Genomic DNA, 17728 nt, shown 5'->3' on the forward strand with positions numbered 1-17728 from the left:
TACTAAATACACATTATACACACATCAGAATAATTTATATTCTAATGCTTTAATATAATGATAATAATTAATGGAATGGAATGGAATGGAATGGAATAGAATAGAATAGAATAGAAAAGAATAGTGTGATATATATTACAATTTATAATAATATAATATTTATTTTGCATAAATATTAACTACCTACTTTCTATAGCACATACTACATATCATATACACATATTTACATACTTATAAAATACACGTTATATACACGTTAGAATAATTTATATTCTAATACTATAATATTATTTGATAGTACTAATAATGATGTTATGATAATTGACGATAATGTGATCATAAGCAATAATGATATGATATGATATGATATGATATGATATTATTATATAATCCCTGCCTCCATATATAATTATAATAATAATATACTATATTATTAATTGTTAAATAGACGATATTATTAATTATAGCATGTAGTATAATAATATAATGTTATGTTATATAATATAATATAATATAATATAATATAATATAATATAATATAAATTGTAATACATTATTACATTTCATTACATTACATTACATAATAAATATGTAATAATATGCAATAAATAGATAATAATATAATAATAATCAGTAATGCTGCTATGATAATAAACAACACGATGACAATTAACAATAACTATTTTCCTATTCCTCTGCTCCCTTACTCCCCAAACAAAGCCCTTTCCCCCCCCGCGCCAGGCGCGCAGCAGCGCGGCACTATTTCCCTTGGCGGAGGGATCTCGGCGCGCCTGGCAGCGCGCAGGGATCCGGGCGCTGCGCTCCGTCAGTCAGCGCCGTCAGGCGGCGCCGGGACGCGGCGGGCGCAGCGCTGAGCGGAGCGGCCACGCCGGGCTCGGCTCCCGCGCCCTCCCCGCGCCCGCAGCCCCGGCCCGCCGCTCCCTCCCGCCGGTGCGATGCTGCTGCCGCTCGCCGTGCTGCCCTGCGCCTTCGTCCTGCTGCGGGCCGCAGGTACGGCGGGCCGGGGGCGCGCCGCGAACAATGGGCTCGGGCGGACCCCGCGCTGCGGGGGCTCGGCGGGGCCGCGGGGTGGCGGAGACAGGAGGAGGAGGAGGAGGAGGAGGAGGCGGCCGAGCCGGGCTGGGCTGGGCTGGGCTGGGCTCCCCCGGGGCCGGGCTCGCTGCGCGGGGGGCGCAGACAATGGGCGCGGAGGGGATGCTGCGTGCGGGGTCGCGGCGGGCTCGAGGATGCTCCCGCGGCCGCCGCCCTCCGCCGCCCGCCGGGGCACGGACGCGGCCAGGGAGGGAGCCAGGGATGCGATCGCCGTGGAGCGGCTGGAATAATAAAAGGAGAAGGAGGAGAGGGAGAGGAAAAAAAAAAAAAAAAAAAGAGAAAAAGGAGGGGCGCGGGGCGCTGCCGTTGTGGAGCGGCCCCGGGCGCGAGCCGTGGTGCGGTGGCCCCGCTGTGGCCGCTCGGTAGCCGCGGTGACCCCCCCGGGGTCGCCACCGCCCCGGGTTCGGGAGCGGCAGGTGGGCTGGGAGCGGCGGGATGGAGCGGCCACACCTGCGCCGGCCCCGCCCCAGCCAGCATCCCTGCTCCGAGCCGCATCCCCGTTCCGAGCTGCATCCCTGCTCCGAGCTGCATCCCTGCTCCGAGCTGCATCCCTGCTCCGAGCCGCATCCCTGCTCCGAGCCGCATCCCTGTGTGCTCCATCCCCGCTCTGAGCTGCATCCCCGTGTGCTCCATCCCTGCTCCGAGCTGCATCCCTGCTCCGAGCTGCATCCCCGCTCCGAGCCGCATCCCCGCGTGCTCCATCCCTGCTCCGAGCCACATCCCCGCTCCGAGCTCCATCCCTGCTCAGAGCCGCATCCCCGTGCGTTCCATCCCCGCTCCGAGCTCCATCCCTGCTCAGAGCCGCATCCCCGTGTGCTCCATTCCCGCTCAGAGCCGCATCCCCGTGTGCTCCATCCCCTCTCCGAGCCGTTTCCCTATGCTAGCCATCCATCCATCCGTCCGTCCGTCCGTCCGTCCGTCCCTCCTCCCCGGCGCTGTCCGTGCCGGCGCTCCCCGGGGAGCGCTCCCCAGCCGCGCTGCGCTCCGCCGGTGTTTGTTCCCTGTCCCGTCCTGTCCTGTGCTCCTCAGCCCTTGTGCCCCGTCCCCGGGGAGCATCCCGGGCCGGCGGTGCCATCGGCCCCTCGCAGCTGTCCCCGCGCCTGGCTGCGCTCCGGGATTTCCCCGGTGCCGTGTCCGTGTCCCCGCGCTCCCCGCAGCTGTCCGTGTGTCTGTCCTTGCCGTGCTCCCTCCCTGCCTCCTCCCCACGCTGAGGATTTTTATCTCCTTAAGCAATTACCGCCGCTGGGGCTCTGTCTGCGTTCTCGGTGACAGTGGCTGTCGCGGTGACAGTGCCACCAGTGTCCCCAGGGCTGCTGCCAGACCCGAGCCACCTGTTTAACATCACCGCCCCCCCTGCGCCCTGCCCGGCTCTCCGTTTAGCCTCTGTTTAATTCAAATAAAAACCAGGAGTGCTCGTGAGGGGCTCTGTGCATGGCGGGGGGGTCGCGCTCCCGTTCCAGCCGCTCCTGCCCTGCCCAGCTCCGCATCCTGCCCGGCCACACCCTCCCATCCCCGGGGCTGCACATCCCTGACACATCTGACACATCTGACACATCCCCGCCGCCCTTTTCCGCTGGGGGAGGCCACAATAAAGCGCCTTGCTTTGGGGATTTTTTTTTTGGTTCTTTTTTTTTTTTTCCCCCCCAGGGGAAATAAATGGGAGTAAGCAAAAGAAAAATTATCTGCATATCATCTGTTGCCCCACTCGAATACATGTTTATCCAATAATAATAATTATGAATATGGAGACTGCCTAGGGAGCTGCACAGCTGGATCTGTTAAATCAGCACAAAATGGAGAACACAAAAACCAAATAAAATATTAAAAAGCTAGAACAAAGCAGCAGCAGTGTTTATGGTGAAAGCAGCACCAAGCACATCCAGCTCTGCTTTCCACCCTAAAGGATGCTCTGCTTGTGTTCCTTCTTTTTTTCCCCCACTCTGTGATGGAGGAGAAGGAATTTTGCTTTGAAAGCTGTGGAGATGTCAGTGCAAGAGGGTGTTTTATTTATTTTTATTTATTTTCTGATTGTGCTGCTATAAAAACCCTTAAGCTTAAATGTAAGAGGAGGCAAGAGGGAGATATTCATCAGTGAGGAATCCCTGAGGAAACTGTTATGTGAGCACAGTTGTGGGGTGGGCTCCCAACCAAACCGTGTCTTTTATGGCTTTTAGAATAATTCCACATTTCGTGTGTACCCCCGTGGCCTGTGGTAGTGATGATTTATTTTATTTAGTCTGCTGTAAAATTAAAACGTTCTCTGATAATGTAGAAGCTGATTTATAGACAGAGCAGATGGCTCCTCTCCTTTCATGTGCATCCTGAGAACTGCGGTTTCCTAAAGAATAGAGAGGATTTTGTATCAACTTTATCCCCTTGACACATGAACTTGAAAATTCCCCAGCTGACTCTTGGGCTGGGTTTTGTTTTTTGGCTTTTTTTTTTTTATTTTGGGTCTTCAGCGTGTGGGTTTTGTCAGAGGTTTATTTTAAGGACATTTCACATGAGTAACTCCACAACTACCCGGTTTTTAAGTGTTAAACATTGTGGCTGCTCTCCAGGCTGAAAGTGCCTTCACTTTTCCTGGCTGGGCTCCAGAAATGTATTTTAAGGATAACTGCTCTGCCTGGGTGCAGGCGCTGGGCACAGAACGCCAGGGGGGTTTTTTGATGGTTTTCCTGCTTGTTTGGGGTGGGAGGGCGATGCCGTGGATTTCCTGCACGGGCTGCCAGGGAAGCAGAACCAATTGCTGGGGGAGGAGGAGGAGGAGGAGGAGGAGGAGGAGGAGGAGGGGATCCTGCATCTGCTGCCATCAGTCTGCGAGGAGCAGAGGGACGGCTCGGGGAGGAGACAAAGCCCAGTTCATTTCCTCGTTTCAAAGGCCATGCTGCGGTTTTCCTCGCTGTTTTACACACCTGGTGATAGCAAAAAGGCACATTTCTGCGGGTTTTTGGTGGGTTTCTGAGGTGGTTTTGGAAACATCATCTTTGCAGTGTGTTCAACGTGAGATGGGCACTGTGAACTTCCCCAAATGCCTCTGCAGGCAGCCTGGGAGGAGCTGCTTCCCCTGGAATTGTGTCGTGGCTTTTGTGCAGGGAATTCTGAGAAAGCTCCAAGGATCTGATGCCAGCAGGGCAGTGTTTTCCAGGTGCTCTGAAAAGAGGGCGTTGATTTCTTTGTTTATTTCCCAATTCTTCCCTTTCCCACGGATGTGAGACAAGCAAAGCCACTCGCTCGTGAATGCTCACTTTGAGAATGACAGGGAAACAGAAATGTGCTTTCCTTGCTGTTTACAACCTGGGAGAATGGGGATAACTGGGCTGAGGGTGTGTCTGGCAGGGAACTACGGCTCCCAGCAGCTCCCCTCTCCTGGCTGGTTCCTTTGCGCATGTTTTTCGGGAATTAATGTGATTAAAAAAAAAAAGAAAAAACAAAAAAAAGAGCCACCAGGCAAATAGACTCTGAGGCATCCAAATCACAGGAGCAAATGTGAAGGTCAGCTCTGGGCTGGCTGTGGCTCCTTTTGTTTAGGAAAACACATTAGCATGGAGCAAAGGGCTGGCTGTGCACGGGGATGGAAATGAGCAGGGCTTGGCAGCAGGGCCCTTCTGGGTTCCTGGTGGGGAAATGCAGCTGCTCATTAGCAACGATGCCTTTTGAAGTGACCCGGAGCCAAATGGCAGCTCCTGCTCCTGCCTGCCTCCGGGATTGGCTCAGGCAGCCACTGCAGGGAGGTTTTCATGGGGGTTTGGGTGTGCAGTGCGCGTGGAATGGAGGGAAATAGATCAAAATCAAGGATAAAATTCAGATTAAATAAATGTATGGCTTTAAATCCGGTACTTTTCGCTGTATTGATGGTAAAGCAGATAATCCCTCTCCATAGGGTTGGTGATGCAGATTCCAGACCTTCCCAGGGTAAATGGCACACGCAGGATGGAGTCACCATCCCTGGAAGTGCCCAGAAAATCCCTGGAAGTGCCCAGAAATGGCACTTGGGGCAGGGTTTGGTGCTGAACACGGTGCTGTTGCAGGGTTGACAGTGACACTTGATGATCTTCAAGGTTTCTCCCAACCTTAACAATTCTCAGTTTCAGCAGGAATTTCCTCATGGGAAGGGTTAAACCCGGGCAGGGCTGCCCTGGGAGCTTTGGATTCCCCATCCCTGAGGTGTCCAGGGAATTTCTGGGCAGGGTGGGGACTGCTCACAGCTCAGACCTGATGGCCTTGGGGGGCTTCTTCAGCCTCAGTGGCTCTGACTCCATGGCAAACCTTGTGCCACAGCACCTTGGGCTGTGCAAGGATCTGATGCTGCCAGGGCTGCGTTTTCCAGGTGCTCTGGAATGAGGGTGTTGATTTCTTTGGTTATTTCCCAGTTCTGTCCTTTCCCATGGATGTGACTCACTTGTAAAGATGGACCTTTGGAAATGACAAGGAGCAGAATTGTGTTTTCCTTGCTGTTTATAAACTGGGAGAATGGGAATAACTGGGCCCCCAGGGCAGGACTCCCCCCCAAGGGAGGTGCTGACATCTTCTAAAATCCCCAAAGCCACCTGAAAACGTCCCCAGAGCATTTTTTGGACCCTGTTACAGCTTTGGCTTCTGAGCTTGCTTTCGACCCAAGAATTTGAGTACTGGAGGTGCATCAGCTAAATTCTGACTGGGACAAATGTGGGGCATCAGCAGCCTCAGCCCAGCTGCCGGAAAAGCTGATTTTTGGGGAACAGCACACAATGGGAGGTTTATCCTGCACAGCAAGTGCAAATTGCTTTAAGATTCCTCTGAAGAAGCAGCAGCAGCAGCTGTGGGGTAGAGTCACATAGAGCTGTGCTTAAGAGCAGGGGGAGTTATCTGAATTCTTCAACGTGAATAATAATTAGGATGGAGAGCTGAGCAGCAGAAATCACAGAGCAAGAGCAAGATAAAAATTGTGCTTGTGCCTGAAGATGAATGTCTCCACTTGCCTCTGCAGAAACAGAGCTGGGCTTGGGAACTGGGGGGGATTTGCAGGAATCTCTGTTTGCTCTGTAATTGCTCAGTGTGGGTTCAGTGCTCCTGCCCTGCCCAGGGATGGAGGCACCAAAGGTCCCAGGTGAGCTCAGGCTGAAAACCAGGTCAGAGATGGGACAGAGCCCAGGGCTGGCAGGCCCTGATCCCATTCCTGCTGCTCTGGCCCAGGCAGGGCCATGTCCCACCTCTGATGCAAGGAAATCCATTTGGGGCTGCAGGCAGTAATGGGATCTGTGTCAGGGCTGATCCATCCTCTATTTTCATCCAGATCTTGTGACAGGACAGATGCAGGGAGTGTTGGGAAAATGGGAGTTGGCTGGGTCAGTACAGCCTGGGAAGAATAACGTGGAAAAATATTTGGGAAATCCATTGAAGTGGTCGATTTCTTTAAAAGGGAAGCAGATTTGATTTATTTTGAGTTAAAACAAATGTCCACCACTTCACCAGGGCATCACTGGCCAGGACAAAATCCATTTAAAGAAACTCTTGACTGCTTGAATTGTTGCAGAATTGTCCATCTCATCATGTCTTGAACAGAAATATTTATGTATATATTTTCTTTCTAGCTGAGTTTTTAAGGCTGTTACAGCCATTGGGTCAATCAGGGTAGGTGCTTTCCACAGTTGGTTGTTAAAATCAGGCGAGTTGGGTTAATTCTCTAAAAATCCACCTGCCTCTGAGTGCTGAGGCCACGTTTGGAGTGTGGGGTCCAATTGTGGACCACAGCCAGTGGATTTCCTGCAGAGGGACTGGAGGAGCATCTTTGGTGTGAGGAGAGGCTGAGAGAAGGCCCCAGGGGACGTGGATGTGGACAAATCCCTGCTGGCAAGGAGTGAGGACTGCCAGGATCTCCCAGCAACAGAGCAAACTGGAATACAGCACAGCAAATCCTCTCTGCACAGATGAAAACACACCAAAATCCCTGTTTTCTTTTCATTTTTATTTTTTTATTATTATTATTTTTGTTGGATGACTCCTGGACCAGGCTGAGTGGGGAAATTGTGGATCCTCCATGCATGGACCTTCAGAACACACCTGGCCAGACCCCTGGTGACCTCCTGCCCTCCCCTCCTGCACTGGATCACCTCAAGATGTCCCTTCCAACCCAATCATTCTGTGATTTTCCTACCTCTACTCTTATAAAAACAGTTATAATAGAAGCTTATTTGAATATTTAATCCACTTTTCCTTCTTTGTTTATGTTCATGACATTTATCACCCTTGAACCTTTCGGATGAACAAGAATTGTTAATTGTTTGTTGCTGGTTTATGGTTAATTGTCATTTACCACATTGATTAACTTGAAATATGACTGCAAAGACATGAATGGGAGTGTGTAAATCTGTTACAGAAATGGAGAATTGTGTGAAAGGAAGGGTTAGAGGAAGAAATGAGCCAGGTGACATTGAGGCCACGTTTTGGGCAGAGTTTGGTCAGAATCAGTGAAATTCAAGGTCCTTTGCAGAGGAGAGCCCTGGCTGAGCTGGGGAATTGAGGAGGTGATAAATGGTGAAATAAAGTGATGAAGATTTTAGACAATGGAAATAGAAAATCGTTGCCTCCATATTTGAATGGGCTTTCCCAGATGTTTAATATCTCTTGTCCCAAAAGCAACTGTATAAAAAATACTTTAAAATGTTACTACAACTGCAATATATTCCTGCAGAATTTAGTTAATTGTCCCTGAAATCAAGCTGTAGGATTGTAAATGTCCTTGTTTTATGGAAAAAAAACCCCTAAAAATTTATTTACAAAGTGCAGTTCTTTTTACAGTGAAGACTGATGTGCATTAAGCATTCAAAAATTGAAATCCCATTGTTTTCCCAGCACCTTCTTATGTGGGATATTCAAGGCTGGGTTTGAATAAAAGCAAAGGAGGAGCAGCCACTTTGGAGGTGTTGGCACAATATGGGCAAACTGGGCTCTGATTATGTAATTATTGCATATTTTAAAATAGGAGCAGCCAGATTGGTGGTGTTGGCACAGTATTGGCAAACTGGGCTCTAATCTGTGGCATTATTTCATAATCTAAAATAGGAGCAGCCAGATTGGTGGTGTTGGCACAATATGGGCAAACTGGGCTCTAATCTGTGGAATTATTGCACAATTTCAAGCAGGAGCAGCCAATTTGGAGGTGTTGGCACAATATTGGCAAACTGGGCTCTAATCTGTGGCATTATTTCATAATCTAAAATAGGAGCTGCCAGATTGGTGGTGTTGGCAGAATATTGGCAAACTGGGCTCTAATGCATGGAATTACTGCACAATTTAAAATAGGAGCAACCAGCTCGGAGGTGTTGGCACAATATGGGCAAACTGGGCTCTAATGCATGGAATTATTGCATATTTTAAAACAGAAGGAGCCAGATTGGTGGTGTTGGCACAATATGGGCAAACTGGGCTCTAATGCATGGAATTATTGCATATTTTAAAACAGAAGGAGCCAGATTGGTGGTGTTGGCACAATATGGGCAAACTGGGCTCTAATGCATGGAATTATTGCATATTTTAAAACAGAAGGAGCCAGATTGGTGGTGTTGGCACAGTATTGGCAAACTGGGCTCTAATCTGTGGCATTATTGCACAGTTTGAAACAAACACAGCAGGGATTGAGGGCAGCTCGGGCTGGGGATGCTCGTGGTGGTTCCTCAGAGCCCAGCCTGTCCTTGCATATTAATCACCCTCTCAAAGGAGCTCTGATGTGCATTGTGCAGGCTCTGGGATTGTGGTGCTCAAAAGGGTTTTTATTCCATTCAAGTGGAGGGGCTGAGAGCAGCAGAACCCGGGCAGTGGCTGGGGAAGGACTGCCCCGAGTGCCCGGAGCTCTGCCCTGCCAAATGGGCACTAAACTCTCAAATATTCACCCCCAGGTCTCCCTGGCTCTTCTGGCAGCTGGGGGGTAAAATTAAATATTGGGCAGCTGAGATTTCAGCAGGCCAAGATCGAGGTCTTGATCCCGTTGGGAAAATTGGAGGGGGTAAAAGTTGGGGAAATGTCAGATTTGTGAGTTGGGAATAACAGGATTTCTCCCAGGTAAAGGTTGGGGAAATTCAGATTGTGTGGGTTTGGAATAACAGGACTTCTCCCAGGTAAAGGTTGGGGAAATTCAGATTGTGTGGGTTTGGAATAACAGGATTTCTCCCAGGTAAAGAATGGGGAAATGTCAGATTTGTGGGTTTGGGAATAACAGGATTTCTCCCAGGTAAAGGTTATGGAAATCTCAGATTGTGTGGGTTTGGAATAACAGGGACTAGCACAGCATTCCTGTGGTGATGTGGTTTTGTGTGACTTCAGCTGCTGCTCTGGGGCAGTGTGAGGTGAGGTGTTAATGAGCTGTGTCTGCGTGAAAAAATCCAGAAAAGGGGAGATTTTGGCTCCTTTTCTTTGCACAAATCTCAAAAACCCTGTAGATACTGAAACATGGACTTGAGTGAGCAGTAGGGATGTTTCAGTGGGTGATGTTGGTATTCTGAAGGAGACAATGGGCAGATAAAAAAAAGAAAAAAAAAAAAATATATATATATCTATCTGGATGGGTACAGATGTACATACAAATGTTCTAGTCCAGGAATTTTGTACAATGAGTAGAGAACTGGGCTGCAGGCTGTGCCTGTGAGTTACCACCAGCCCATGGTATGAAGAGAGGTGAAAACTGATCCTGGTTGTGCTGGAGAAAACCTTTTGTTGGAAGGAAAAATCTGCATTTCAGACAAGCAGTGAACTATCCCTGTGCTCCCCAAACGCTGTTGTCCTGGCTTTGTGTTTAATCAATATTATTGAGCTGTTTGTTGAGCCCTCGGTGTCTCTCTGCTCCTGCTTTTCCTCCTTTTATCAACTCTCGGGCACATTTTCTTACACTTGATTATTTGGTTCTGTGAGAGCACTGGCAGGGTTCCCTGCTAGGGTGAATTTCAGCAGTGAACTTATGGAAAGGAGCAATTCCAAACAGGCACCCAGGGAGCTGAGAAAGCCTTGAGGGACGATGTTCAGCCTGGCCTGAGGTTGCTTTTAAGGTCTTTGTGGAAATGAGTCACTGGAGTGGAGCTTTTGGTGTGTTTGTTGTTGTTTTCTGTGCACAAAATGGCATTTTCTGGGCATGTTTGTAGGGAACACGAGGGATTTTAGTGTGATTTGGTGACATGGAGAGCGTTTTTCTGCTCAGTGTTCATTTTTGCCGTATTTGAGTGAGAATTGTTGGGTTTAGGTGTGCATGTTTTGGGGTGGGAACGGGTGGATTTTCATGGTGCAGCAGAGCCCTGCCTGTGTCACTGCAGTCAGAAGGAAACCCCCAGACCACCCCTGCCAGCCAATGTTGTTGTTCTCCGTGTTCAAAATGGCATTTTCTGGGTATTTTTGTAGGGAACACGAGGGATTTTAGTGTGGTTTGGTGACATGGAGAGCGTTTTTCTGCTCAATGTTCATTTTTGCCGTATTTGAGTGAGAATTGTTGGGTTTAGGTGTGCGTGTTTTGGGGTAGGAATGGGTGGATTTTCATGGTGCAGCAGAGCCCTGCCTGACACAGGCAGAAAATCCACCCATTCCTACCCCAGACCACCCCTGCCAGCCAATGTTGTTGTTCTCCGTGTTCAAAATGGCATTTTCTGGATATTTTTGTCGGGAGCACGAGGGATTTTTGTGTAATTTGGTGATGCTTTAAGGCAGCAAGACAGGGAGAGCATTTTTCTTCATTTTTGCTGCATTTGAGTGAGAATTGTTGGGTTTTTGTGTGGGTGGTTTGGGGTAGGAATGGGTGGATTTTCTGCCTGTGTCACTGCAGTCAGAAGGAAGCTCCCAGACCATCCCTGGCAGCCAATTCCCATTTATTTCCCTGATAATCCCATTTAAAGCCCATTGCACTTGCAGTGTTTGGAGGTGAAGTGTAGCAGGAAATACTGAATACAACCAACACTGGTATTTCCCTTTAGTGAGAGCTGCCTTCAAATGGTTTTGAATTAATTGTGTGCAGGCTGTGGCACTGCTCTGGTAAAGCACTTAGAGCCCACCTGGGTGTGCTCTGAAACCCTCAAAATAACCAAAATAAAACTGATTTCAAATTTCTTAATGTGCATCACAGATCCCATGCAGTCCAGGGGATCAAAATGCTCAATCATTATTGGCTAATTATAACATTGGAGGATTTAATTTTGCATTTTTCACTGTGTTAACGGGGAGGGGAAGACACTTTGGGCATTTTAGCAAAACACAACCAACAGCTGCTTGGCCAAGGAACTTTTTTAATTCTTGGGAGCTGCAGGAGCCAAAGGAACAGAGCTGGGGAGTGTTGCAGTTGTGTCTGCAGCAGATAATCCCCAGTGCAGCGTGGAGCAGACACAGGAATTACTGCACACTCCTAAATCCTGTGCACTTTAATCTCCCCATGATCTCTGGGAATGCTCACAGCATTTATTCCATTTATTCCTTTTATTCCTTTTATTCCTGGCTGGGGTTTGTTGGGAATGAAGGAGGGAAGCTGTTATACACGAAGGGAATAAATTTTAAATTTATTTATTGTGGACAGCTTGCAACAACTTTTTTTTTTTTTTTCCCTGTAAAAAGAGCTGCAGATCAGAGATTTAATTTATATTGATTCACAATGGCTTTGCCACTGGGTTTTATTTGGGATGGGCTTTGGCTATTTTGCTCTCTGATTTTTCTCCATTTCTCTGTGAAATGAATATTTCATGAAATACAAGCAAACTTGGAGTGGTTTGTGCTTCATGGACAAAAATAACGTAGTGCTGCAGTGATTGTTTGTAATTTTAATTTCCCACTGCAGGCTGGCATGGCTGTTAGCTCCAGAGCAGGAAATACTGTGAAATATTTCTGTTTAGAGTAAAAGTTATTTAGTATAAACACTAGTAAATAAAAATTTATTTAGTTATAAATACTTTTTATGGAATAAAAGTTATTTTTGTCTAGCAATGGGTGTTTCTGTTGCTTTCAGGATGCTTTAATTCCTGGCAAACAAGGTGGGATTTTTGTGGTGTGCAGTTTGGTTTTGCACAGTGTCAGGCACCAGGAGGTAATTCCTGCTTTTATCCAGTCCCAGGGAATACCCAGGGAGGAATCCAGGAATTTTTCTCGCCTGCTCTCAGGTACTGAGGGATCCCTATGAAAATTCCAAGTGCCTCCTTGAGTAAAAATCAATGTAAATCTGCACAACGACCATTTATTTTTAAATAAATCGCTTGTGCTGATCTTTCTTACACCTGGTGAAAAACCAGGCTTTTCATTGAAAGGGAAAATGGGATTTTTTCTCCCACCCAGGCCCTGCCTGGCTGCTCCCACTGCAGTTAATGTGACCTGCTGTGTGGGTGGGGAGGGAAAACACAAAAATTGATGTAAACTCTGCTTTTTTCCTTGCTGGGTGCTCTGAGGAGCTCTGGGAGGGTTTGAACCAATCTCTCAGCATTTTGTGTGTCCCACACAAAAAAATCTCAACATCATCAGCAAAGCCCTGAGCAAACCCAGCTCTGAGGTATTTTTTCACTCAGTCTCTTTTCCAGGAGAAAACTGAACTTCAAACCCTTTGATTTTTTTTAAAAATCTCTTTAAAACAGTCTTTTTTAAAACCACACAAGTTCTGGAGCAGCTTTTGCCATTATTTTATTGAATATTCAAAGTGAAAAGGTGCCCTTGGAGCAGTCCCTGGAGTGTGTTTGCTGTGGGTTTTTGATGTTCTGGGCAAACACACTTCAGGAATTTCTGCTTTTATCAATGGCAGTGCTTGGTGTTTGCTGGTAAAACAACAGTAGAAATAAATGCTGATAAAAACAAGAGTAGAAATAAATGGTTTATGCCCAAGCCTGTGGGATTGCATTATTTTAATGTGAAAATAATACCTTGTGGGAGATGGGGGAACTCTAAAGGCTGCCTTTAGGACAATCTCTGTTAGTGCTATCTAATACAATAAATTACAGCTTTTTTTGCTTTTTACTAGGTGTGCTTCAGTTTCTGATAACCTGTCCCTGTTTTAGTTACATTTTACCTATTAATCCCCCCAAAAAAGCAGAATGTGCCAGAATGTGCAGATGAAATCCCAAGTTTTGAAATCCATCTTATTTTGGTTAAAAGAAACCATTTTTATATGAACAATTCTTGCTTCATGAGACTGGATCTGGATTTAAATGCAACCACAGAGCCATTGTGGACCATTTTTGTTGTGTTCAGCCCTGAATTTCAGGACCATTTTTGTTGTGTTCATCCCTGAATTTCAGGACCATTTTTGTTGTGTTGTGCCCTGAATTTCAGGATCATTTTTGTTGTGTTCAGCCCTGAATTTCAGGACCATTTCTGTTGTGTTGTGCCCTGAATTTCAGGACCATTTTTCTTGTGTTCATCCCTGAATTTCAGGACCATTTCTGTTGTGTTCATCCCTGAATTTCAGGACCATTTTTGTTGTGTTCAGCCCTGATTTTCAGGACCATTTTTCTTGTGTTGTGCCCTGAATTTCAGGACCATTTTTCTTGTGTTCATCCCTGAATTTCAGGACCATTTTTCTTGTGTTCAGCCCTGAATTTCAGGACCATTTTTCTTGTGTTCAGCCCTGAATTTCAGGCTCTGGTTTGTAGCTGCAGGCACTCTGGCAGGTCTGGAGGGTGATCAGTGCCCTATCCCAAAGCTCCTGTGCATTCTCAGGAGCTGCTTTTTATCAGCCTAAATTGGTCCATCCAAAGCAGCCTGGAAATAAAAATAGAAATCCCCCACTCCTGGTTTGGGCCCTGCATTATTGATGGGTTCCTGCAGTGTCCTCTGTGTCCAGGAGATTTATGGGGTGTGATTTATTATTTAGTGGCACATGCAGAAGCACCTCCAAGCATTAAAGAAACAAAAGATATTTCCTTATCAGGCCAAGGGTTCTCTTATCTCCTTTTCCTTGGAGATTGCAGCAGCAGTGGGAGCAGAGGAATTCAGCTGGAGTGGTGAGTGAAAGCAATGCTGCTGATTCCCTTGGAATTTAGCACTTTAAATGGATTAGAACTAAAAATATCCCTGCCTGGCATTGCGTCAGAGCCTTCCAGAGTATCTGCATTTCCATGTTTGATGGCAATTTCCAAAGATTCCCACGTGGGAGCTAAGTGGGAGCCAGGGTTGGGAATAACTGTAAAATTCCTGGGGGTTGCTAAAGTGGGAGCAGCGCTTGGGAAGGAGAAGGTGATTTTTGTTATGGACAAAATAAGGTGGTTTTTGTTCCAGACAGGTGTGGAATTGTGTCCTTGGACATGTGGGACAGAATGGGGTTGTAACTTTGGGGTGGGATCTAGCAGCATCTGCTCCACCACATCTTGTTGGTCAGTTCTGTTGCCACTGAATTCACTCATTGCTCACGGTTTGGGGTTTTTGTTGATAATGGTGTGTGAACACTGCATTAGGGGTTATAATCCCAAACCCCAGAAATGGTTCTGTACCAGTGGAAAGGGAAATAATCACATTTGTGCTTACCTAAAGCCTGGAGTTTCACTACCATAAGGGAAGGGTTTGATGGAGCTTGTGGTGTGTGCTCCTGCTCTGTTTGGACAAATCTGACTTTCCTAGAGCAGAGGAGTGATCTTGTGAAGGGGCTGAACCAGAGAAACACAGAATCCCACAGTGCTGATTGGGGTGCTTTTAATGAAAGGTGGTGGTACCACCATGTTAAACATCCTCGTGCATTATTAATTCTAAACTGCTGGAAAATCCCCATAAACCAGTGCAGGATTTCTTCCCCTACACTGAACATTTCTGTTGATTTTTGGCCCGTATTTTGTGTGACTGCAGAGCTGTTGGCTGCACGTTCAGGAGCTCCAAAGGTGAGTTTCTGTTGATGCTGGAGGTGTGTTTTGGGCCCCATGTGCTGGTCCTGCAGCTTTGTGGAAGGTGAGGGGAGCTGAGCAGTGTTAAACTCCTCAGTTTGCCTCATCAGCTGCCTGCACTGCAGGGAAGGCTCTTTGAGAGGCTGTGAATTCCAGACAGGTAAGATTTGGAAGCTGTGGTCCAGGTTAACATTTTGGACTCCACTAGATGGCACTGATTTATTGTGCTGTTGATAAAAAACCATCAAATGCAGTGGGAGACTTTTATTTTTTGAACAGGAACCATAAAGGAGGTGATGAGGATGCTCAATATTTATTTGTTTGTCTGCTGGGTGCATTGATAGTTTCCTTCATGACCTCCTGCTTCTGATGAGGAGTTTTGGATGGAGTGGGTGTATCTTTTAAATATTTAGCACTGGGAAGACATCTCTAAATAAACACCTGGTTTTTCTTATCCTCTTTGTGTGGAAGGAAGAAGCTGGGCCAGTGTTGGTGCAAGCATCTGGGTTTGCCATAACTGTGTCTCAAACCATCACAGAATCCAGGATAAAGAGAAATTCTTCTCTTTCTGATAAGAAAAGAGTGTTCCTGGTGGGTTACAGTCCCACAGTGCCACTTCTGGGTGACACCAAAGTGATTTCAGTGTGTTGGTGCTGAGGGCACTGGCTGGGAGCAAATAATGAATGATTCCAGTTCCAGGGGCAGAAATGGCTGCCCCTGAGAGTTCTTTTGGTAAATTTGGTGCCCAGATTCTCCCCAGGACCTTCTGTGTGCTGCTGCCCAGGGTGGGAGGGCAGAGAATCTGTAATTCCATCTCTGCTGTCCTCTCCCTGCATCCCTTGGGCTGTCCCTGGAGCATCCCACATGGAGCAGGAGCTGTTCTGCTCAGCATTCAGGACACTCCATGAGGATAAACCTGGGCTTAGGCTTGGTTCCACCTGGTTCTCCTCCTGTAATCTCCTTTTGCTGGCAGCTGAGGGGAGCTGAGCAGGGCTGCAGCTTGGCCTTGCCTGACTCCAGCACTGGTGGGCGTTTGGATACGAGAGGAGTTGTTCTGCAGGGAGTGTGCATCTCTCCCTCTCCAAACCAAATCCTGCCTGTTTCCTTGCCTTCCTTCCAAGGCATCTGCAATTCAATGGTTTCCCAAGAGATCAGCCTCTTTCTCTACTGCAAAGATCAGTTCTGTGCTTGTGCTTGGAGGGGTGAAGCCTTTCAGGAGCCTCAGATGGATCCAGCAGTGATTCCCCAGAATTCAGCGTTTTGTGGGTGCTGCTGCCTCCTCCAGCTGCAGTTTTTGGGGCTGTGTGTGGGGTTTCTGCAGCTCCCTGTGTGTTTCCCTGGGGAATTTGTGTTTCCCCTCCCCAGAAGCTGCATGGAGACGTTGGCAGGGCTGAGCAGGCAGGGCACTGCAGGGAGGCACTGAAACCCAGTTTTGTGCAGCTTTTGTGGTTTCAGTGCCACAGAGCTGGGGCTGATGTGCTGATATTCCCTGTCTGCTTTGGGGGTTCTTGGTGGTTTTCCCTCCTCTCAAACTGGAGGTTCAGTTGTTATTTGGCCTCAGTGATGTTTCTCAGGCCCAGCTCACTGCAGTCTCTGGGACTCCTTCCTGGGACATTGGCAGGCTTGGCTTTTTCTAAATATTATTTTTTTTTCCTTTTGACACCATGAATTTTTACATAAATGTATGAATTTTACCCTTGGTGGGGAAGTATGGGGTGATGTGTTCTGGCTTTGAATTAATTCCTAATACCATTGTTTCCTAACTCCGTGATTTATATCTATTCCATTTCATTCTGGGCTTTATACATTATTAATTCCTAATTCCATTATTCCCTGACTTTTTCCCATTGCCTTTTTTTTTTCCTTCTTTTTCACAACGTTTGTCTCTTGTTTGCTGCCTACTGAAGCTTTGATGTTCCTGGATAAATGGATTATTATTAAATTGAATGGATTATTAATAAATTGATCATGTGCAGTGCCTGGGAACAGCCTGGCTGTCCCCAGGGCTGGGTGGGGACCAGGTGCTTTCTGTCCCTTGGATCTCACAGGTCTGGTTTATCCTCAAATAAATTCATCCAATAATAATAATTATTATTATATATAATTACAATTAAATATAATAAATAAATAATTATAATACTATAATATATATAATTAATAATTTTATTATAAATAGTTATAATATAAATAAATTTATCCTAATATATCCAATATAAATAAATGAGGATGAAGGGGAAAATTGTCCTCATTGAAGAGGGGAAAATCCAGCTTAATTCAGAGCAAAGTGTAATTAAGGGGGAGAGTAAATTGGCCCAAAAAGGGGGGACTGAGTGGAGCATGGCTGGGGCTGAGGGGTTTGTGCTGGTGGTGGGAGAATCAGGCAGGGCTGGCTGGGGACTCCAGGCTCCCTTTGCTGTTCTGTTTTCCAGCACAGAAGGTGGAATAGTAATTTATTATCTGACATTCTTGGCAAACAGATGGAAACCACTCTGCCTGTGAATTTGCAAGGGAAAGGATTCTGGGAGCAGGCTTTGCATATGTCCTTCCCCCCTTGGTTTTTGTGCATACTTAGGAAAACAACAATGAAGTCATTCCTCGTTGTTGGAAGGAAACTTGTGTGGTGTTCCCACTCCTGCTGTCAGGATGGGTAAAAGAGACATCCACTCTGAATGTGGCAAGGGGATGGAAGAAATGGGAATAAAATGAAGCTGAGAAGTGCAGTGAGCTCTGCGAGTTCTGCTTGGTTCTCGTCCCACATTTGCATTTTGTAGTGTAGAATAAACCTCTCTGTTTGACGGTGAAGAAAGAAATGTTAA

The 17728-nt window shown here is 46.8% G+C and overlaps 1 protein-coding gene across 12 annotated transcripts in view; it reads left to right on the forward strand.

Annotated features, from left to right (window-relative positions):
* Positions 1–819: 819 nt before the first annotated feature.
* The window catches only part of NCAM1 (neural cell adhesion molecule 1), a 92798-nt gene continuing 75889 nt past the window's right edge, over positions 820–17728 (forward strand). For 5 of the 12 annotated variants that reach the window (XR_011682744.1, XR_011682743.1, XM_071449672.1 and 2 more), the window contains exon 1: positions 823–1011. Coding sequence is in view for 10 of the 12 variants with exons in the window: in XM_071449672.1 (XP_071305773.1) it covers positions 957–1011 (55 nt within the window). In the remaining 2 variants the exon portion in view is untranslated. Of the gene's footprint in view, positions 1012–17728 lie in introns of all 12 variants that reach the window. The other 7 variants (XM_071449664.1, XM_071449665.1, XM_071449666.1 and 4 more) reach the window with 4 other exon arrangements.

Source organism: Agelaius tricolor, unplaced genomic scaffold, assembly GCF_023055355.1.
Source record: "Agelaius tricolor isolate 1412-34295 unplaced genomic scaffold, bAgeTri1.0.p SCAF_29, whole genome shotgun sequence".
Lineage (NCBI taxonomy): Eukaryota > Metazoa > Chordata > Aves > Passeriformes > Icteridae > Agelaius > Agelaius tricolor.